The sequence below is a fragment of the Populus nigra genome, chromosome 1 (genome assembly GCF_951802175.1).
Source record: "Populus nigra chromosome 1, ddPopNigr1.1, whole genome shotgun sequence".
NCBI classification, from domain to species: Eukaryota; Viridiplantae; Streptophyta; class Magnoliopsida; order Malpighiales; family Salicaceae; genus Populus; species Populus nigra.
The window spans coordinates 25,240,106-25,262,304 of record NC_084852.1 but is presented as its reverse complement, the minus strand read 5'-3'; the positions used below and the strand labels follow the sequence as shown (position 1 = coordinate 25,262,304).

Here is a 22,199-nt window from a genome sequence, read left to right as displayed (position 1 = left end):
TTTTTAATGATTTTGATGTACTAATATAAAAAATTTTAAAAATTATTTTGATATATTTTTAAACAAAAAACTTTTAAAAAAACATAATGTACTGTAATTAAGGGTGTTCATGGTCCGGTTTTAACTAAAAAATTCAACCGAATTGAAAAATAATATTCTTTATTAATATGACCCGAACCAAGAATCAGTTCAAACCGAACTAATTTTATGCGGTTCGGGTTGGTTTTTTAGCATTAAAAACTGAAAAAATCAAAAACCAATTAAATAGATTTATTTTTACTGTTATCATTATACCAAATCCCTCTAATTCCTTCATTTCACGATCTTCACAAAGGACATGATTTTATTGTGATCATGCTATTAAGAATTGCTCTGCAAGCTTATGTGTTATATAAGTCCTCAATTTGTTCGAGGTTGTAGAATTATTATTATTATTATTATTAATTAAACTATAGCTGGAAGAAAATTTATTATATCACAGCACACAAAATACTATTTATTGTAATAAAATAATTATTATATTGTCTCTTAGTTATTACAATTTTAAACTAGGTATTGAAAGTAATGTAGTCTTTTTATTATGATATAATTATCTTTTAGGTTTTTATTATGATATAATTATCTTTTAGGAATTATACAAGGTTAGTTTGGTGATATTATTTTTATATATAATAAAATTACTCATTTAACTCTCCAATAAAATCATCTAATGCCTACTACTCAAGAACTTTTTTGTATTTTTAAATTTTTAAAATAGTGTAATTATTTTGATGTTTTTAAAGACAAAACCAATTAAACTTTCACCTAGTTTTTTTTTGTCATTTTAAACTGTTTTTATTGTAATTTTCAAGAATGATCAGGAGCATTGTTTTAAATTATATTTATCAAATATAATGATAAAAAAAAAACTTGTGCTAGCTTGTGGACGACCCCTGAGTTGTTCGAGCAGTGCGTGAAGACCCATTCAGCCACCACCTTTTGACCAGATAAGGCACTGCTTGTTTCAAGATTCACGGTGATTTGGTGTCGGCGGCCATTTCTTTTCCCTCCCTTCTTCTCTCTTTCCCATCTAAATTTTCATGTCAACCCCTTAAAAATTTAAGAACAACCTTTTAATTTGTTAGTTCTTCAAATTTGGTCTCTTTGCTTTTTATCACGTTTTTTTTTTATCTTGAATACTTTATAGAATTTGATCTTCATTCTTTTTATTGTTATTTTTTTTATTTGGGATCATTTTTTATATTGATTTTTTTTTATGATTTCACCCTTATTTGCTTTTTTCTCCTATTAAATTTAATCCATGTTCTTTTGATTGCTAATTTTTTAGCCTTACAAGTTTTTATTTTAAATCATAAATGATTTTGTTTTATGATTTCACCCTTCTTTGATTTTTTTTCCTATCAAATTTAATTCATATTTTTTGATTGCCAATTTTTTTGCTTTGAAAAATTTTTAAAATTTATATTTTTCAATTGGCTCATAATAAACTTTTTAATTGGACCCGAATCTAGGGTTTCACGGATTACAAGTTTTTAAAATTTAACTAGGTTTAGGATATTTGGCCAAATTTGTTTGGTTTTTATAAATATTTTTCAATTTCATCCCCCTATGGTTTCTTTTATCATTAAAATTAGGTCTCCATTCTTTTAATTGTTGTTTATTTTATTTAGCATCATTTTTATTTTTATTTTTACTTAAATTGCATCCTCCTCCTTGGTTTTCTTTATATTTATTTTATCCTCATTATCTTTAGCAGAGTTTTTTTTGAAGTATTTGTTTACCAATCTTATTCTTTAAAATTAAATTGGTTGAGAATTGAATTTCTTAACTAAGTTCAGGTCAAAGATTGATGTGTTATTTTTTGTAATTTGATTCTATTGGATTAGCCCATAACAATTTCTTTCTATTTCACCCCTTACCATTTTTTAATGTATAAACAATTTATCAATTTATAAATGTTTTTCAATTTCATCCTTATAATTTTTTAGTTTTTTAAATTTGATTCTCATTCTTTTAATTGAAAACTATTTTGTTTGGGACTTTTTTTTTCAAATTTCATCCTCCTTTCTTGTCGAAATTTAGCTTCATTCTTTCTGTTTTTTTTTATCGAAATTTAGCTTCATTCTACTTTCATAAAAAAAAATTATTAATTTTGGTCGATACGGGAAGGTCCTAAAAGTGTGTTTCTCGAACAATACTTGTAATGTGTAAGTTTAAAAACCATCCTATCTTTCATGTTTTGGTGGATTTTGTTAGTGATTGAGCTGAATGGCGTAGAAGGTTCCATACAGCTGACCCTGACCCTGACCCTGACCCTGACCCTGACTAGTTTGGGCTCGAGGCTTTATTTTTTAGGGTTTGTTCGTTTTGCAATGCTTTAATATGAGTGGTTTTACAGGAAGCTGAGATGCAAAGTTGTTAAAACGGGTTTTTTTTTTTTTTAACTATTCCAGAAACTCTGCTCGTTCTACGAGCGAACACCATAGGTAATGTTGAACACCATATTAACTGGGTTTTATTGAGACATTAGCTTCCACGCGTACATGGATAAAAGAGAAATTCCAATATAGTAGAGGGTACAATTTGGCGCTAATTTGGTCGTTAATAAATTTAATTTCAAACAAAAACAAATTAAGTATGACCTCTTTATAGATACAAATCAAAGGCTACTATCAGCAAGTCAAATGCCACAGCTTTCACGACTTCTCAATGCTCGTGCATTGTTTCATATTACACAGGCTTTGAACCCTTAGAGACAGCTCAAGAATATATTCATGTCCAAGCAGATTTGAGGATCAAAAAAATGAAATTACTGATATAAACCAGCAAAAAATACTTATTCACGTCATTGGCACATATTGTGGCTTCGACTTCGTTTGATCTTGTTGACGTGTGTCTTTCAGTCTGGATGATCACAGACAGTTATTTGCAAGTGGGAACTATCCTGTTCAGCCGCATATTGTCTGATGAAAGCTCTTCTCCACCAGACCTCAAATGCTTTCTGGATATCGGGGCAGTCATCCCCCTTACTAAGAAAACGGTCAAACCAAGTAAGCAAAATAGTCTGTTGTTGAAGCAATGGAAGGGTAAGAATTGTCTGGCTAAGTCCATCCTCCACCAGTTTCTTATCCACAGATCTAGAAGACCTTGTCATCCACGCAAAGTCTTCATAAAGAGCTTCCAACCAGGTAGACAGCAAAGAAAACCTGCTATCTTTTGGCACCAAGATATGTCCTCTCCCAATTGCAATGCATAGTTGTGCAGTAATCTTGCTGATTTCATGTCGGTACATGGTTGGAATTCTAGAATGGAGAAGTGCAAGCTCCTTCTGATCTGCCCATAATTTCACAAATTCATCGCCAATTTTTCGATCAATTAGAATGTCAACAATCCAGCGCATATTCTCAGCTTCTTGAGCTACTTGGGCCATTAAAACCCCTCTATCAACCCTGCAGTCATCTATGCCAGTAACTTCAGATAAGCATAGAATAAGAGAGCTAAGACATCTGTGGCAGAGAGAATAAAGGGAATCTTTAGAAACATCAAGCCTATTGCTGTGATCAGATGAATTTTCTCTAAAAAAGCGAGAAATCAGAGTTCTCATTTCTCGGCGGGCTTTGTCGTCTTTGGCCTGCATAACACCACTCAACAGTCTCAAGAAGATGTCATCAGCCCTAGTAGATGTAGATGGTTCGGATGACACTCTCTGGAGAACTTCAGCTGCCAAGTCACAGAGCTGAAGTTGACTGAGTTGAGTTACAACCTTTTCCTCTTCATCCTCAGACCATGGAATAGCTTCCAAGCATTCCAAGCATGACTCAATCCCTGTTTCAAACATGATATCTGCAGATACCTAGAACAGAACACTAGTATTACCAATGCTTAAAGTTCAGCAAGCAAAAAAAGTAACATCATTATTCCACACACAAATCTCTCCCTTGAAAATTAAAAAAGAGAAAAGAAAAGGACAAGATGCATCGAAAATCAAAACCCAGGAAAGACGAGATCTTGAGGAAAGAAAGAAAACAAGAAAAGACAGGGAATTTAAGTATACCTTGAGGAAAGCCAAGACCCTAGAGACGTCCTCGTCCATCAATCTCCTCTTCAGATCATGAGAATACATCAAAACTAAAGTCTCCAAATAAACCTCAACATCATCACAGTCACTGATCTCCACAGATTGCATAACAACCCCTTGATCTCTCCCTCTCAAAGTATCCCTAAAGAAGCCACTCTTTTCCAACAGAACCCTTTTATGCACATCCATTGAAATCCGTGTATGCCCATCTTTCCCAATTACTGTCAGCCTCACATCGCCCCTTCCATAGCAATTCAAGTCCTCGAATTCTTTCATTATTTTTGAGATTTTACTTTGGTGGTTCTGTTCCTCTGACATAATCTGGAACAAAGTTTGGTTTTGGTGATCTGGATATACTGGAGTAGTAGTATATGGTGGAGAGAGATTGTTAAGGTTCCTATTACTCCTACCATTATTTGAGACCATCTTCATCTGAGGTGGAGTTGTTGATGATGGCAAGTTAAAAGAAAGAGTTGGGTCTGAGGATAAAAATCCTTGCTTTATCATTCTTGACACTTGTCTTTCTGAAGCCATCTATTCGATCTACTTGGGTTTTCCGGCGAATGAATGGATACGGGGAGCAACAATTTTACTGCCTGGATTTGGTTAAAATGTGGGAAAGTTGAGGAGAAAGAAAGAAAGGGAGAATCCAAGAAAGAAGGGGAGGTGTGGGGCTGTTATTGTTGCTGTAATTATCACTTAATTTATTTTCTCTGCTGTGAGGTATATGATTATAAAATAATTCTGTATTTTTTATCCCTTCGATCGGATATGATCCATTTCATATACATCATTGGATCAAAATATATTAAAATCCCTGTATCTACATTTTTCAAAAAGACAGTGAATCTAAATGCATAAAAACCAGCCCTAATAATGAGATTTAAGACTCAAAGGGATTTCCTGTTATCTTTTACAAATTATCACTAGGGATTCAGTAAATATGTTGCTGAATTTGAAATAATTACTTCCTCAAATTACTGATCTCAACAATAATGTGCTTGGCCTACCATGAGAATTACTTTGACCATGAAAGTTACTTTTACAAGGTTAATGCCATTTCAGATCCTCCTATACCAGCTGCAACTGGCAAGCTGGAGAAGCTTCAGACGGTAGATCACTCTAACCATACATTTTGTGGAGAAGCACCCTCTCCTTTGGGGCATCTCAAGAACCTGAATACCTGTCAGTTTCAAACTTTATTATTATTATTATTATTATTATTATTATTATTATTATTATTATTATTTTGGTTTCTTATCCTTGAATAAGATATCAATTTTTTGGGACTCTTAAGTATGTATCTGTTGATTTTTTATCTAGTTCCAACAAAAATTTTTCTCTGAAACTGGTTTAATGTGCTTTTCTTACCTTTCAGGTACTGTTTTTATGCCTTAGATGGTAGCGATATGTCTATAAGATAAAAGTCCAAAACAGTATTTCTTGAATGAAAATGCTAAACAATTTCGTAATTTGCAGACCGGGAGAGACTGGCACTTTTAGAGAACATGTAGAATCAGTTGCGAGGCTCAAGAACTGAATCCGAATTTTAATCCCAACAGCTATCTTTCAATTTCCACTCAAGGCAAACTTGACAACAATTGCCTACATGATTGGCGTTGGTGATAATCTGGCATAGGAATTAAAATCTGCATGCCTGTAACATTAGTGGTTATATCTGGTGTATTTGCCGGTACTATCACTTAAAATTGCTTCTGTTGGTGACAGATTCCAGTTTGCAGTCCTGGCAAATTTCAGGTCGCTCTTGCTTTTAGTTGGCTTAGTCAACTGCTAGTTTATGAGTGGAAGTGAATCATCGTGTTCAAGTGATTGTACCTAGATAACCAGCAGCTGCAAATGTAAGTTCCTTTTTAACACATAAGGTTGTGTTTTTCTGTATTTAGTGAATGATCACTAGATCTTAGCTGAACTCATTGTTGCTTTATGCATGATAAATTCAACACTCGTTAGTTTATGAGAGAGAAGGGAATCACTTTGTTCCAAGTTCCAGATAGCTAGAGAATTAGTAGCAAATGAAAGCAGTGCCACTGTGGTTTTGTCTTCTTTCTTAATGAATATATGAATGAAATAAGTAATTCCTGTGCTTACGGGTTGTTTTGTTGTGCGGCAGAAAAGAAAAAAGATAATAGAATGCAGCTTGAAGAGCAAATGAAGCAGCAAAAGACAGGTTTGGAGGAGACCCAGGAGCGGACTCATAAGATCAGTGTCACCCTTTCCTTCAATAGTGTCGAAGACCTACGAAAGGTTTCCTCTTTAAATCATATTTTTACATGCTTGAATATATCCCTACTAAAAACTGTTTTGATTAATCATGCTTGGAAGCTGAAACACTATCTGGCAATGGTTCTTTGTTATTTGCACGTCGAAGTAAATCCATGGCGATTTGGAAATTCTCACTGCTTTCACTACTGATTTGTTTCCAAGGTTAGGTTTGTGCTTTCTTGTACATCTGTCACTTCATAATACTTATAGTATTTGTTATTTTTTTTCTTTATAGCTATTTCCACCTCAAATTTTTTAAATTGTTTTTTGTTTTGAAAAATATTAAAATAATTTATTATTTTTTTAAAAAAAATTTTATTTTTAATATTAATATATCAAAATAATTTAAAAATATCAAAAAATTAATTTAAAATAAAATAAAATTCAAAAACACTTTTACACTGCAAAAGCATCGAAATAAATGCACATGCAACTTTTTGACCGCATTTTACTTGCTTTTTGAGGTGAGCTCGGTTTTTTATTAAAAAGAATCAATCCAAATATATATATATATATATATATATATATATATATATATATATATATATATATATTATCTTTCTTTCCTTTATTTACCTCTTCAAATTTCCAACACCTTTTAATTTTTTTTTAGCATTTATTTTTTTTTAATTAACATAGATGTCCGGGCTAACTTGCGCGTACATCGATTAATCTCACAGGCCCTGAAGTTAATGATCATATAAGTCTCGAGTGATCATTATATTAACAACTGCAAAATCCAAAGTTAAAATTATAAAAAAATAAATTTTTTAATTTTTAATTTTTACCATTAAATCACTTACTAGATAATATATATATATATATATATATATATATATATATATATATATATATATTTTTGATAATAATATATTTTGTTTTATGAGTGGTGGTAAATGGTCTATGTCAGTTTCATGGGGCCATTTTATTCATATCTGGAGGGGAGTAATCTCTCCTAGAGAGACAAGAACCTTCCTTAGCTGGTATCGAAAAGCTGATTATACTGCAGATGCATTTAACACAAGGCCTGTGACTAAGCACCCTTGTCAGAAGCCCTTTGTTTTCTACATGAGCAGTTCTAAATATGATCGAGCTAGGAAGCAAGTGATCTGGGTATACACTCGCAGTTATTTTTGGAATTGTGTTAGTTTTCATGGTTGTTATTTTAAAAAAAATATTTTATAAAAAATATTTTTAATTGAAATTAGTTTGGAAAAATACATATCTGATTAAAATTATAATTAAAATTAAAGTTAAATAAAAAATAATTTAATGTGTTTGATTAAGAAAGTTTTACATGACTTTTTGAGTGTGCAACTATATCAGGTAAAATATTATTAAAAATATAATTAGGATTGCAATTAAATTCTGTAAATGTTATGTCATCATGAAATCTTCTTCTAATATAATTATATAGTATCATTGAATAATATTAAACACAAGTTTTTTAAATAAAACATAATGTTTGAGAAATTTTGTTGGATTTTTTTATTTTACTGAGTCGAACCCAGTTCAATGCATTTAGATAGGGGCCGAAACCTGACCAGGTCATGAACAATAGAGATGCTCTTCACTATTCATGTAAACAATAAAAAAGGAATTATTTTTCACTTCTTCATTGTTCACATCAACATTGAAAAGTGAATTAATTCACATGAATAATGAAACAGAAGCATAAAAATTTTGTTTTAATTAAACCATGGTCACAGCCGCAGTAAGTATGTTCCACCAAAATAAAACTTAGTTTTAACTTAATCAAACGTTAATATTTGTGATTGACTGTGAATCTCAACCATAGCAGCCTTAGAATCTGTTTGTCTACGCGTTCATGTTTGCGTTTCTTAAAAAACAAAATAATTATCCGTTTGGTTACGAATTGTTAACTGTGAAAAAACATGGGTCCCACCATTTATTTGCGGCTGTAACTCGATTTTTAGGAAGTAGAGAATTCATGCTTTTTTGTTACTGTTCATGCTAATTGTACTGTTCACTGAACATTGCAATTAGCATGAACAGTGATACACTGTACACTATAATTGTACTGTTTACTGAACAGTGCAATTACATGAAATTTTTTTTTTTTTTTTTTTTAGTGTGTTAAATTTTTTAACAGTTTTTTTTTAAAAAAAACTAGTTACACTCGTACTGTGATGTGAACAATATTTTTTTTCTTGAAAAACTAGTATAGAGTGAATTAAATTCACTTGCACTGTAATATCAATTTTATACCTGATAATATTTTATCTAATTTTATTACACGCTCAAATAATTATGAAAACTGTAGTTTTTATCGGATAAATTTTGTACGTAATGGAATTATAAATAGTTTAATAGAATAATAAAAAATATTTTATATAAAGTATTATTTATTTCATAATGTAATAGGAGTAATTAATTTTACAATATTTAAATTTAAAACCATCAATATTAATATATAATTTTTAAAATTATTTTATAATCTCAATTTTAAAAGCAATCTTAACCAAATACATTAAACTACTTTTTTTTCAACCTCAATTTCAACCACAGTTTTAACCAAACATCTATTTTTTCAAATCAATCTCAACTAAAAGTACTTTTTTTAAAACAATTTTTTTCAAATCATAACCACAACAGCTACCACAATACAAAACACACTCTTAATGTTAAACAAACACTAAATCACGAACACCTCATTGCCGGTGTAAAATGGCATCCCCGTAAAGAATTAACTCTATTGTAGTATTGAAGAGGCCGGATCACCTTCGATGGCTCAAGGTAATTATTAAGTTGCTTTTGAAAGAGTATGATTTTCTTTAATCAAGCATTCATGTTATTCCATGGGCGCTAATTACACTGCTGTTATGCACACAGTCTGAGCCAAAAAGAGTTGATTCAATTCACCTAATCGATAATTATATTCTGTTCTCCTTTCGGCAGTAACACTGAGAGAAAAGAAGGCCCTCTAAGTAAACCTGCAACTGTAGCAAAAGATTCGTACCTCTACAAATTTCAAAGGAGACGTCGGGAGGAAAAGGAACCATAAACTGCAGTCGTTTTGGTTAATACATATGGTCACAAGCTACCGAGTGTTTCCATGTTACTGATCCTTCTCTGCTTGCATATGCAAAAGAAGCAGATGCCATTTCAATGGATGCTGAAGGCATATGGGAATAAAATTAATATCAGGGGTAAAGAACAGAAATAGAGCTCATAACCATGTTTAAAATAGTTTGAGCTGCTGCACCAAAGAACTCAGACTCAGGTTTTCAGAAGCCATTTGTTTGCTTCATTTGGTGAATTTCATGCAAGATCATGATTGTCAACATTTAGATTTCTCTACAACCACCTAGTTGAAACGTGTTTTCTCTTCTGCTACGCAGATGAAGCAAGGGATAAAAAGTTTGTTAAAACCTTTAAAGACAAAAAATATTATAAGTATGGAGAGATTTTTTTAAAAACTAAATTTTTTGAATAATATCTACACTTATCAAAAATCTATTATAACTTTTTATATATAAAAAAAAAAACTAGAAAACCCTTGAATAAGAAAAAAAAATAAAGTAGTAAAAATATTCCCTTCAAATAAAAAAAAATATAGAAAAGTATCATAATAAAAAATAGAAAAATAAAAATAAAAAATACATATTTTCCTAAAAAAAACTCTGGTCTTCATATGTTTGAATGAATTCGTCATTAAGTTTAGCTTTCAGTTAAAAATTATCTTTCATCAAGAATTTTTTTATGCGTGAGTCATTTCATCTTAGTCCATATCATTTTTATACGGGCTATCCTATTATGAATTCATAATATAATACCTTTATATGGGTTGTCTCATCATGAGTTTTAATACTAAGATTTTGAATGACAAAACTGGCATTGACAAAAACAACTTACTAGTTTTTGAACATCGTTTTTTAAAAAAAAAACTTTCTTATCCTCTCCTATACAAATATATATTGTTCAACAACTTTTTTAAGCTATAGTTATTCTGCAATACACAACAAAGCAAAATAACCACTAAAAATCATTAGGCTCTTATACTAATTAAAGCAGATAGAAGTGAAGAATGGAGACGTTTGTTACATGGAAAAATTCTCAAAGACTAAAACACCATAAGTATAGATAGACTCTCAAAACACATAATTTTATTTATTTATGTATTTACTTGCCAAAAAGCTATTATAACCCTTTATACAAAAAAATTAAAAAATCCTAATAATACTGAATAGAAAAAAAAATAAACTAGGAAAAATTAAATAAATAACTTAAAAAGAAATAAGAAATAAAAATAGAATAATATCTATTTTCCTAAAAAAAACTATCGCATCATTTTATCTTCTCAAAGTGCTCATAGAAAAGAATCCTTTAACCTTTAATCTTATTTTGGAACCTTCTGCAACTAAAAGATAATTTTGTGTGATAGTTTCCTCGTCTTATTAATTATTCTTGATTTACTTTGAAGAAAAAGATATGCATAAAAAAATATTCTTAACTCACAAAAATATAACAATTTAACCATTTAGATATTATTAATTATTATTAGTTACTCCTAATCACCATAAAATTTCTTAATTTCCTTTTCCAGACTAATCTTATGGGTCTTAATTTTTAATTTTATTTTGTGAGATTGGATGGTGCGCAAGCACGCCACCATTGCATGGAATGGAATGTTCGCGTATCAGCAAAGCATCATCTTCCTCCAAGTTCATGGGTGCTCTCTAGGACTTGTTTTACGTCACCAACAGTCATACAGCTGAAATTTTTGGCCGTTACCTTCTAGTTAAAACTCCCACCAACACCCAGCCTTATTCTGAAGGCTTCCTTAAGCGAAACTGAAAAGAGATGCCTTTGCAACATTGAAAATGTCTTCATATTGTTTCCTATGCCATGGAATATACCATGCCAGTGCAACTTATGCCCAGAGTAGGAAGAAGATGATCAGTGTTCCTGGTAAAGCTTTGATGATCAGTGTTCCTGGTAAAGCTTTCCCAATTCAACTTTCCATTTCCAGGTGCTAGATCCAATTACACAGGAAAAAAAATATAGACAGGAGTGCAAAAAAGAACACTTTGAGCCTGAAATTAGATAAGCGCACTTATTACTGTGGTTATTAATTAAGGCTAGTCTATACAGAATGCGAAAATAATTCCTAATGAGAGGCATCTTACATACAAAAACCCAGCTCTCATGTACAAGGATGAAGAGGAAAGGGCAGGAATTTCTGTAAGAGGATGAAAATGTAACTATTGCCTGCTATCTCCCATGTAACAAAAACTGATACCAGGCACTAGGAATATTAACACTGCAAAAATGTGTTGGCCATTCATTCCTAATTTTTGGTTCTCCAGATTAGTCATCTATGAGCCCACCACGTGCAATTTATGTTCTACCATTGTCCTTATCCAATCCGGGATGAGATGGTCTCCTCCGAGGGTCTTTGAAAGGATGGATTTGGGGATCATATTTGTGAGAAGCTAGATAGTTCAGAGCCAAAACCACATCAGATACAGCAGGGCGCATATTGGGCTGCTCCTGCACACACATTGCAGCAATGGCGAGAGCTTGGTATAATCCTTTTATTGGATATTGACCTTGAAGGAAAGGGTCAACCATGCCTGAGAAGTTCCTCCGGTCTTTGAACATGGGTCGCGCCTGCAAGCAAATCCAACGGATTTCATAAGCCTGTCACTGGTACTACTCTTGGGTTAACAAAATTTCATTTTCTACTTCAATTTGCAAAAAACAATCATGCAAATCTACAATGATCACATTGGTAGAAGAGTTCTTCCATTTGCTAAAAAAATTAATTATCAGGAAATAAGATTAAGAATTTGCTCAGGCATAAGATCAAGCCAACACTTAATGAAAGGCAAGGGTGTAAAGTTTCTGCTTGTACCCTATTTGAAAACTTAAAAACAGCTTGAAGATATTGATGTGGGACTAGACACTTCCTGAAAACTTTCCAGAAGTTTTATCAATCTAAACATGAAGTGTTGATAAATGGAGGCAAGGCTACAGTAAAGCCATCTAAAGGACTATTGTTATCGACAGCAGCAAGAAGGTTCAAGATATGAATTTGATAGTAGCAGCAAGAGAAGTGAAAACAAACAGTTTTGTGTAAGTTACAACAAAATTTAGGAGGAAAGGACTACAAAGGGGAGCTGAGTTTATTATGCAGTGCATTTAATTGATATCTTTTATCTAACATATAGAAAGGTCTTCATGCTTTAGGAAAAGCTTCCACTTGCTGATACATATTGCATTTGCTGCGTGCTTAGTTTAATTAAAAATTGAATATGGAGTGCATAGCCATGCCCTTCTGAACATTTTAATTAAAAATTGAATATGGAGTGCATAGCCATGCCCTTCTGAACATTTTCTCACGGTTAAGCATTGTTGAAGCAAGCCATGCATCAATTATTTATCGTTACATTATGAAATTGAAGATCTTACATTCAAAATGCTTTTTCTGCACTGCAAGTGATCAAGATATTCTAGTTATAGTCAACTTGAATCGTAAACAAATGATTTCAAGACTAGTTGATTGTTATAGAGATCTCGATTCTATAAGCACCGGAAACAATCTAGAGAGAGAAAACAACCATAAAATGATCATCTATATTTCACAACAACGGTGTCATCAGAACCAATTAAACATGCAGAGCCAGTTTGTTCAGACAACTTCCAAATGACATCAAAACATTAGACTCTTCTTAATTTTATCATAACCAGTAAAGGTGTCATTTCAGTTTAAAGAACTAATACTTTAAGAGTGGACCAACAAGAACATGTTCCCTTGAAAGCACAGTTAAACTGAATTAAAAAAACAAAGACCTTAGCAGCAATGCAAAAACAAAGACATCCATCAGATAGTCTTACCCATGCGACCAGATTTTGCTCACTGCGTTCTTTTGTTTGATCAATTGCTTTCCTGCCTGTGATGAGCTCCAAAAGAACAACCCCAAAGCTATAAACATCTGATTTAAACGTCAGCTGACCTGTCATTGCATAATCTGGTGCACAGTACCCATATGTGCCCATAACCCTTGTAGAAACATGAGTATGGTCACCGCTGGGTCCCACTTTTGCCAGCCCAAAATCAGATAGCTTAGGATGATAGCCCTCACCAAGCAAAATATTGGAGCATTTTAGATCACGATATATAACAGGGGGTGCCATTTCATTGTGCAAATACTCTAAACCCTTTGCTGCACCAGCAGCTATTTTCATTCTTGCATTCCAATCAAGCGGTTGCCTATTGGGCGGAATATCTGAACACAGAAATGAGAAAAACAAAAGCATTAACAGATAAGAGAACAGTAATTGGTAAAACACAAATGTAAACAAGGAGAATGAGAAGCCAGGAGACTTAAATACCATGCAAATGATTTTCCAGAGATCCTAATGGCATGTACTCATAAACCAATAACCTCTGATCTCCCTCGGCACAAAATCCAATCAACTTGACAAGATTTGGATTGTCTGCTAGACTTAGTGTCAGTACTTCAACTACAAACTCCCTTATCCCTTGAAGTCCATTTTGATCAAGTTGCTTGATAGCGACAACCTATAACAACAACAACAACACAATTTAAGTCTAACCAGCTACTGAACAGTGAACACAAGCAAACTATAAAGGAGACACTTTACAAGGAAGGTACCCTGTAAAAAAACATAAATCTATTGGCAGACAACATTTCTGTATGTAGTAAATGACTTATTTTGTACCTACCTGGTTGATTTTTTCCAGGTACCCTTTGTAAACTTTGCCAAAACCTCCTTCACCCAAAAAACAATCAGACCTAAAATTGTCAGTTGCAGCCACGAGTTCCTCAAAAGTAAATGTTTGAGCCGGATTTCCATTGTTTCTTATATCCTTAGAAATCTCATCCTTCAAATTTAAACTCTTTACATCCAACGACAGTTGATCATCCTTGGACGCCCCTTCTTCCCTTGAATCGTTCACATATGGCTTCACTTTCATCGACCCTAAAAAGAAAAGAATAACAAACAATCAAAAGGGACGGCCATGAAAGCTGAAAGCAAACACAAACGACAAGGAAAAAAAAATAGTGCACACCAAAGAAGGGTTTTGTGCTATGTATGCAAAACATAAACCCCAACAACAACGAAGAATTACCTCTCTTCATTTAGAGAAATGTTTCAAATTAAACGATTAGATATTTTACCAAACCCATTTTAGCAAATAAATAAACAAAACCGAAAATTCTTCTTCTTCCTTTTCAAATTAAAGCGAAAGAAAAAAAATGATCACAAATTTAAAAACATAAGAAACCCTTTGCGTTGCAGTCCATTGTGATTGATTTTCAAGAGAAAAGAAAACCCTATAACATATCAATTGACTGAAAACAAGAATTAAAACGATAGTAACACGACAGGAAAACAAAGGGGGGTTTACATTTCAAAATTAAAAAAGATAAAAACTTTGGTCATGCAAACTTTAGCTACCTGAAGTTAGTTGTGTTTGATCTTTGCGTTTAATGTTACTGTTATTTTCATCGATGCTGCTGTTCTCTGATCGCTTACTCGATTTTCCGGAAAAGCAAAGAAAACCCATACAGTATACAATTCCTCCTCCTCCTCCTCCTCCTTTTCCTATCCTCGGTTCTTCTCTTACTTTCTCTCGGTTTTGTTTGAACAGATGGAACAACAGACACAAAGAAAAACTAAGAATTAATAGGGTTTACAAATAAAAGAAGAGCTTGCTTGGCTTGGATTGGCTTCTAGGAGAGAAGTTTCTATTTAATTTATTTATTATATCAGGACATTTTTCAAGCTCCGATTAATTGCATATGATCCCTCTACTCTTAAGATTCTCTTAATATAATCCTCTATTCTGCTTTTGATTTATGTAATCTCCTCATTCAAGAAGCACTCTTTGTAATGCGGTCCCTTCATCAATTTTCTGTCGGATTCACCCTTAATTTTTTATGCGTGACCTATCATGTAATGTAAGCTAAAGCAGATACGCATAAAAAGTTTGTTGATTAAAAAAAAAACTTATAAAATCATGAAAAAAGATGCAGATGTTGAAAATAGAAATTAAATTGGAAAAATGAAGAAAAATATATTGCTTAAAAACTATTCGGAACATTATACCTAAGAATTCGGGATTCTTATTTTCATCTCCAAGAACCCTAAACTCACAAATCTCGCAAGATCTCTCAAATTAGCTGCAATTTAACTTCTCCTTGCTATATTAAATTACCTTGCCTTGTTATCTCATGATTGACAAGTCATTTTTATCTTAAATACATCGGCATGCGTTGGAAACAAAGTATAAATTTGGCAAAGGCACTATATTAAGAATTTTTCTTGAATAAAGGGACCATATAAATTAAGAGGAGGGTAGAGGGACCGCATTACGAAATTGCGAGGACTCCCCTCGTAACCGGAGACAAAGCACATGAGATGATTAACCACTTCCCAGTTATGTCACTTAGACTTGTAGTTACCTTGTAAGAGAACACGTGTCAGCAATCTCAGGGGCTGTTTAGTAAAACCAGGTGTTGTGCTGGTGCTGTCTTCTTACCAGATGTGTCACTTAGTTATTGTCTTACAGTGATTTGGTGTTCCCAGTTGCAACAGAACAGATCTTTGTTTTTTTTAATTATTATTTTTTTTTTCCTTCTAGAAGGAAATAAGCAAAGCAGTTTCGCAGTTTTTATTTTTATTTTCTTGTATTACCTGCCCGTGACGTACGTATCACACCGACAGCGGTCTGGCTGGTCTTTTCTCGAGGCGAGAGAGCAAAGTCAAATGCCATTGTTTTATATTGAAAACTTAATTTGGTGGCAACCGTTCTAGATTTGTTTCCTCTTTGAAGTGGGACCCCAAGATCCATCTTACGCGCTTTCCCATTTTCTTAACAGTAATTTGAACGGTGGTGATACCACCGCATTGAACACAAAATTAAAGTAAAAATCTTAAGAGGCTTGGGACTTTAAACGTGGAGTCTGCACTGTTCACACTTCACACGCATAAAATACGATGGATCTGCTGTGTATTTTTTTAATAACTTATTTTGTTTTTTAAAATTTAATTTTAAACAATCTAATTCTAATTAAAAATCAATTACTTTTAACTTTTCTAGTTAATGGTGGAACTAGAAGAACAAGAATAAGAATAAAAAAAATATCATAAATGGCATGCTAGAAGTTCCAGGAAATATACATTTTAGTCCTCACATTTTAAGAATAACATAAATCATATAATTTTGATACTTCAATATTTTTCTAATTTATTTTTGTTATTTTTAATTCCTGGTTAAAATAAGAAAGAGAAAAATTGCTGAATTTCAACGGTAAAGAAAAATAGATGTTATATATACCAATTTGAACCACTAAAACAGTCAATGTTTTTGTTAACTAGTTCTATTTAATTATAAGAGTTCATATTGGGGTTTTTACCTTAAAAATTCATGAAAAAGCATATATAAACTCGGGTTGGTGTTGGTTTTTAAGATGTTTTTTTTTGTTTTTTTAGATCATAGATAGGTTTATCATGATTCTTAAGATATTTTTTAGATGTTATGGGTCAGATATGGGTTGAAAAATAAGTTTTCAAGTCAAAAAAAATTAAGCTTTGATTTTTTTGGGCAAAACCAAACGATACGTTGTCTATCTCAGCAGACATCACACCATTCGATTTTTTTTCAAAAAAAATTAGCACAGGCAACATGTCGTCCACCTCAAATGTAAAAAAATAACAATAAGGATCGGGCCTACCAAGACAGGCCTGTACTTGGGCCATAACAAATGGGTCAGGCAGGCTAGGTTAGGCTAGCTTGGCTTGTTAGGCCCAACAACGTCTAACCTTTTCTTTTTATTATTTTTTAAAATTAATGCTTCTTTTTGTATGTTTTTTCTTCAAATCTTTTTATTATTTAGATTTAGATTAATACACATTATCTCTTTTATTTTGTTTACAAAGTCTCTTTTAATTGACAATTATTATTTTTTATACATTTAAATTTTAAGAGGTTTTTTTATTCATCTATAATTTTTTTTATCTATTCTATAGATGAACTTTAATTTTTAAATAAAAACTTCTTATTTTCATATAATATTTCTAATATATACAGTCTTACATAATTTTCTTTTTCTTCTTATTTTATTCAATCAATTTAATGTGTGTATTTATCTATATTATTATTTGATTGAATAAAAAAATATTTTAATAAACAAATTTAGTAAACACAATCAAATAATATATCTTGTTTTGCGAGATTAAATATTTTAATATATACATGTCTCTTGATTTTTCTAGTTTTATTTGAGTTATTATTTATGATTTTTTTTCATTTATTAATACATATAGTTCTTGATTTATTTAATTATATGTATGAATGAGATTTTTTATTTTTATTTGGAAATTTTTTAACTTCAAAAACGTGTTAAAACGACTGTGCATAAAAATGTTTTATTGAGAAAATATATATCTAAGATGCGACGAAGTCCAAATCAAGTATCTAGTATAAACTAAAAGAGTTGTACTCCTCCTCGCATAATATTATTCATTATAATGGTGCTTTTTTTTTTCCTTTTCTTGATATGTTTTTTTTTTTTAATTTTGTCGTTTAACATTAGTTTTATTGAAGATTGAGTTTATAATTATTCAATGGAATATTGCTCTTTTTTTTCTCTTCATTTATTTTTTTTGTAATTTATATTTTTTTCTAATTCAATTTCATCATTCAATATTAAGTTTATTAAGGAATGAGATTTATATTTTTTTTAATTTATCTTTTATGAGATTAACCCATAATCATGTTCTGAACCGCAAGTTTAACAGGTTAACTCAATTGACTCGGTTATTCTTTTTTTTTAATTGACTTTTTTTTCTTCTTAATTTCATCATTCAACATTGGATTAATTGAAAATTAAATTTCGTGATTTGTTTCGGTCTACTTTCTACGAGGTTATCCATATCTCATGACTCAAGTCACGGTTTTGATGGGTTAACCATGGTTATCTCAAATCGTTTTTGTATCTATTTTTTTTTAATTTCATCTTTTTAAACTGAGTTAATTGAGAATTAAAATTTATAATTTATTTCAATTTATTTTTTATGGGGTTATCCTGGTCCCATGACCTCAGACGCAAGTTTGGCAAGTAAATCCGAGTTGACTCGAGTTATTTTTTTAATTAGTTTTTTTTTCAATTTCAACATTTAACATTAAATTTATTGAAAATTGAGTTTCGTAATTAGTTTTGATTTGATTTTTATAAAGTCATCATGATCTCATGACTTGATATGTGAATTGATGAGCTAATCCGAATTAATTCAATATATCTTCGTCCTAATATTTATTAAAAAAACCTCATCTTTAATATTTATTTTAACTTAAAGTATGTTTTTATTAGTCATTAAAATTGTTTTTAAACCCATCAAGGCAACTAAGTTACATCAAATTAATTTGTGCTTCATTTAAAAAAACATTAATAACAACCGAATATTTTTTATATTAAAAAATTAATTCCACTCACAATATAACGCGGTCCAATAAACTAGATAAGAACTAAATATCATCACCATCCATCGCCGATTTCATATGGTGGCTTCGATGCACCTGATTGCTGCTAGTATTTCTATTAAAATAGCAGTCTTACCATTTTGCCCTCCTCGAAGGGCGTTCCTAGTACTATTCCACTTTTTCGGCACAAAAGGAAAGGAAAAACTTGTAGAAGCGGTTCATATGTTTCGGTAAACTGACAGACGGCCTTTGCACTAATTTTGGACCGTCACTGACAGCGATTCGGGCTGTGTCTTTCTTGGCCACTCTATAGGACTGACTCTCAATAAAAAGTCCACGTTGCAAATAAACGGGAGAAGTAAGAAGTTAGTCGGATTGCTACAACCGGACTTTTTTTTTTTTTTTTTTTTAATGTAATTGGACCTCTTTTCCAGTTAAGCAACCCCGTCCATCCATCCATTTTCTACGTATGTGATTTGCAAGCTCTCTTCCAAGACTTTGACTCCGCGATCTGATAGGTTGATGCAGGTAAAGTTTCATTTCAAATTGTTTCGAATATTAATTTTGTCTGAATTTCACATATAAAAAAATTAATCAGAGATGTGAATTAATTTCTTTAGTTTATAATCATGTAAATATATAAATACATGCTAATTATAAAATCATTACATGCTATTCAGATATATAAACTTGCAAAAAAATACATGAAAAACAATCTTAGCTTGCAAATTAAACAAGTGTTAAATTAAACTTAGACTAAACTAATTTAGAGTATTTATTTATTGAAATACTTAAAAATTAAATCTTAAATTTTATTATTGTCAATGATTAATAATTTATTATCAAGGTTTTATTGATTCTTATCTTCTGAAACATGACTTTTTTCAACAACCAATATTCTAACAAAACTTTCTTGTTTAGATATACTTAATATCTCTCTACAAATATCGAACCTAGACCCATGAATAATGAATATAAGAACAAGATTTTTTTAAAAAATAACAACAAAAAAAGAAAAGAACTCAATAATTTCTTTTATTCTTTTCCACGCATCCAAAACTTTTATTTATAAGACTTAGAAACCAAAACATTCATGCTTATAATTCATAAATGTTTAAGCTCTGATTATGATACAATTAATATCATTAAAAGAATCTCCACAAAACAAATTCAACAACACTAAAAAATATCACAAATAATAACTCGAGCACACTTGTCGCCCAAAAAAAAGGATGGCTTTCTTTTCTTTGATGTTAAGTGTGGCTCCCCTCGTGTTATTGTTGATGATTTTTTTATGTCATTAAATTCATCTCATCAATATTTTTCTGATAATATTGATAGTGTCATAATTGAAGTTTTGACCTGCCTCCAATTTTGTTTTCTTTCTTTCTTCTACATTGTCCATTTTATATTATTTTATTTTTATCAATGTTGTTATTCTAAATAGAAATAAGTTATGAATATCATATTTTCCAATCTTGTACTATTTCATCCAAAAAAAATTAATTAATTAATTTACCGTAATATTTCACCAGTATATTTTAAAAAATATCAATAAGAAAAATAGGCCTGTTTTGTGTGGCAATACTTTCTTGACTGGCATACTGACGACACCACACTCCTCTAGAGTAAGTTAGCTGGATTGATCAACGAGCGCAATCGGACCTCTTATTCGGTGTTAAACCAACCCCGTCGATTCTCTTAAACGTGTATGTGACTTGCGAAGTCTTCTCCTCAACTTTCTAGCATTATTGCTTGCTCTCTCGCAGAGGTGTTTATATAAGGCTACTGGCTAGGCCTGTGTCACGCTCGATTTGTTTCTTACTGGACCGTGTACAGCCCAATCCGGCTTGGCTCTACCTCAACCTGACTGAGTCGTGAAGCAGTATTTGACACTTTGGTTAGAAAATATTTTTAAAAAAAATTAACAAATTTTAATTTTAATTTTAAATTAATATATTTTTGATATTTTTAGATCATTTTAATATATTAATTTTAAAAATAATTTTTTAAAAATAAAAAAATATTTTTAATATATTTTAAAATAAAAAATATTTTAAAAAGCAATCACTATCTTATTTATAAATACCCTTTTAAAAAATTAAAACAACATATATATATTTCAAGCATAAATGACTTATGTCGTGTTAATTTGACGTTGCTGTTACATGGTGTTTTTTAATTTTTAAGTTGTGTTTTTTGAATTATTTTGATATGTTAATTAATATTAAAAATAAATTTAAAAAAATAAAAAATATATTATTTTAATATATTTCTAAATAAAAAATAATTTAATAAATGAGTTTTATTATATTCTCAAATAACCCTCAATGTTTTCTTATACGGTATTGTGAGTTTTCAATCTAATTTGTATTTTTAATTAAGTTATTTTTATTTTTATGAAATAAATAATTTTCCAATCTATTATTCTGTTAACTTTTTTTTTTAAATTAAGGAAATTAGTTATGCACATGACTTAATATTATACTATAAATAATCTTAAGCAGCTCTGTGAACATGTTAATCGTGTTTAAGACAAGCAAGAAGAAAAGAAAAGAAAATTTGTTTTGAAAAATTCACAACAAACCAAACCTCCTTCGCTCTTCGAAACCCTCCTCTCTTGCCCTCTCATTCTCTCTCTTGTCATGCCCTCCTTCATCGAGCTTATCATTTTAGATATAATATTATATGCATAATATATAGATTATGTAATTAATTAGGATGAAAAAAATTAATATAACAAGAGATTAGAAAATCAATCATTTTATAATGATAAAACTAGCTCAATTAAGGATATACAAATATATTGAAAACTCATAATTTCATAATATATTTTTAGATGAACTTAATCGTTAGACGAGAAATAAGAAACTAAATAACTTTATTATCTTTAAAAAGATTATTAAAATTACTTTATCGGTCTGATTTTCCATTTTATTTTATTTTTTGTTCCAATTATAAACAAATCCATATCATTACACTCACCCTAATGTAAATTATGTGATTAGATTAGGAAGATTGCAGTAACCGTGTTCAACACGCGCCTAGGATTCACGTGAAAGCAATAGGGCCTATGGTAGCTTGGAGTGACCGGTGTGTCGATAATTTTACGACGTGGCATTCATCTAACGGCTGTTTAGATGTCTCCGACGTCGTCGCGTCGTCATGTGATGACATCATGGCCGTTTAGTAGTGTAAATCAGGAGCTCTAGTTTCTCATTATTCCGCATTTGCCTGTCTATACAGAACGAAATCACACGTCCATAGATAAGAATGGCGAGACATGAAATCAACCAGAAACCAAGAACAAAGAAAAAAATGGTGAACGAGATGGCTTGTTCATGAGTGGCAGTAGTTGCC

At 31.1% G+C, this 22,199-nt stretch overlaps 2 protein-coding genes and 1 long non-coding RNA gene across 3 annotated transcripts; 1 reads left to right on the top strand and 2 right to left on the bottom strand.

Moving 5' to 3' along the window:
• Nucleotides 1-2,487: 2,487 nt before the first annotated feature.
• On the bottom strand, nucleotides 2,488-4,804 carry LOC133672303 (BTB/POZ domain-containing protein At5g60050). The gene is made up of 2 exons (XM_062092688.1): nucleotides 4,055-4,804; nucleotides 2,488-3,853 (listed from the first exon to the last, which is right to left on the bottom strand). Exons 1-2 carry the CDS (start codon nucleotides 4,610-4,612, stop codon nucleotides 2,900-2,902), a joined length of 1,512 nt encoding a protein of 503 aa, XP_061948672.1. The 5' UTR covers nucleotides 4,613-4,804; the 3' UTR covers nucleotides 2,488-2,899.
• Nucleotides 4,805-5,110: 306 nt separating this feature from the next.
• Nucleotides 5,111-6,600, top strand: LOC133672312 (uncharacterized). The gene is made up of 3 exons (XR_009834832.1): nucleotides 5,111-5,263; nucleotides 5,558-5,937; nucleotides 6,210-6,600. It is a non-coding gene; the product is annotated as an uncharacterized LOC133672312 (long non-coding RNA).
• A 4,796-nt stretch (nucleotides 6,601-11,396) lies between these two features.
• LOC133695158 (probable serine/threonine-protein kinase PBL5) lies at nucleotides 11,397-15,102 on the bottom strand. Its single transcript, XM_062117010.1, has 5 exons — nucleotides 14,813-15,102; nucleotides 14,076-14,332; nucleotides 13,721-13,910; nucleotides 13,223-13,614; nucleotides 11,397-11,995 (listed from the first exon to the last, which is right to left on the bottom strand). Exons 1-5 carry the CDS (start codon nucleotides 14,919-14,921, stop codon nucleotides 11,723-11,725), a joined length of 1,221 nt encoding a protein of 406 aa, XP_061972994.1. The 5' UTR covers nucleotides 14,922-15,102; the 3' UTR covers nucleotides 11,397-11,722.
• Between the last annotated feature and the right edge of the window lie 7,097 nt (nucleotides 15,103-22,199).

What these genes read in the sequence shown, in the direction of transcription:
- LOC133672303 (XM_062092688.1), bottom strand. Translation starts at nt 4,612, where the DNA reads ATGGCTTCAGAAAGACAAGTGTCAAGAATGATAAAGCAAGGATTTTTA. An exon ending in GGGTCTTGGCTTTCCTCAAG is followed by an intron (nt 3,854 to 4,054) that starts GTATACTTAAAT and finishes GTTCTGTTCTAG; the next exon opens with GTATCTGCAGATATCATGTT.
- LOC133695158 (XM_062117010.1), bottom strand. Translation starts at nt 14,921, where the DNA reads ATGGGTTTTCTTTGCTTTTCCGGAAAATCGAGTAAGCGATCAGAGAAC. An exon ending in TCAAACACAACTAACTTCAG is followed by an intron (nt 14,333 to 14,812) that starts GTAGCTAAAGTT and finishes TTTTCTTTTTAG; the next exon opens with GGTCGATGAAAGTGAAGCCA. An exon ending in AGCAAAATCTGGTCGCATGG is followed by an intron (nt 11,996 to 13,222) that starts GTAAGACTATCT and finishes ATTTGCTTGCAG; the next exon opens with GCGCGACCCATGTTCAAAGA.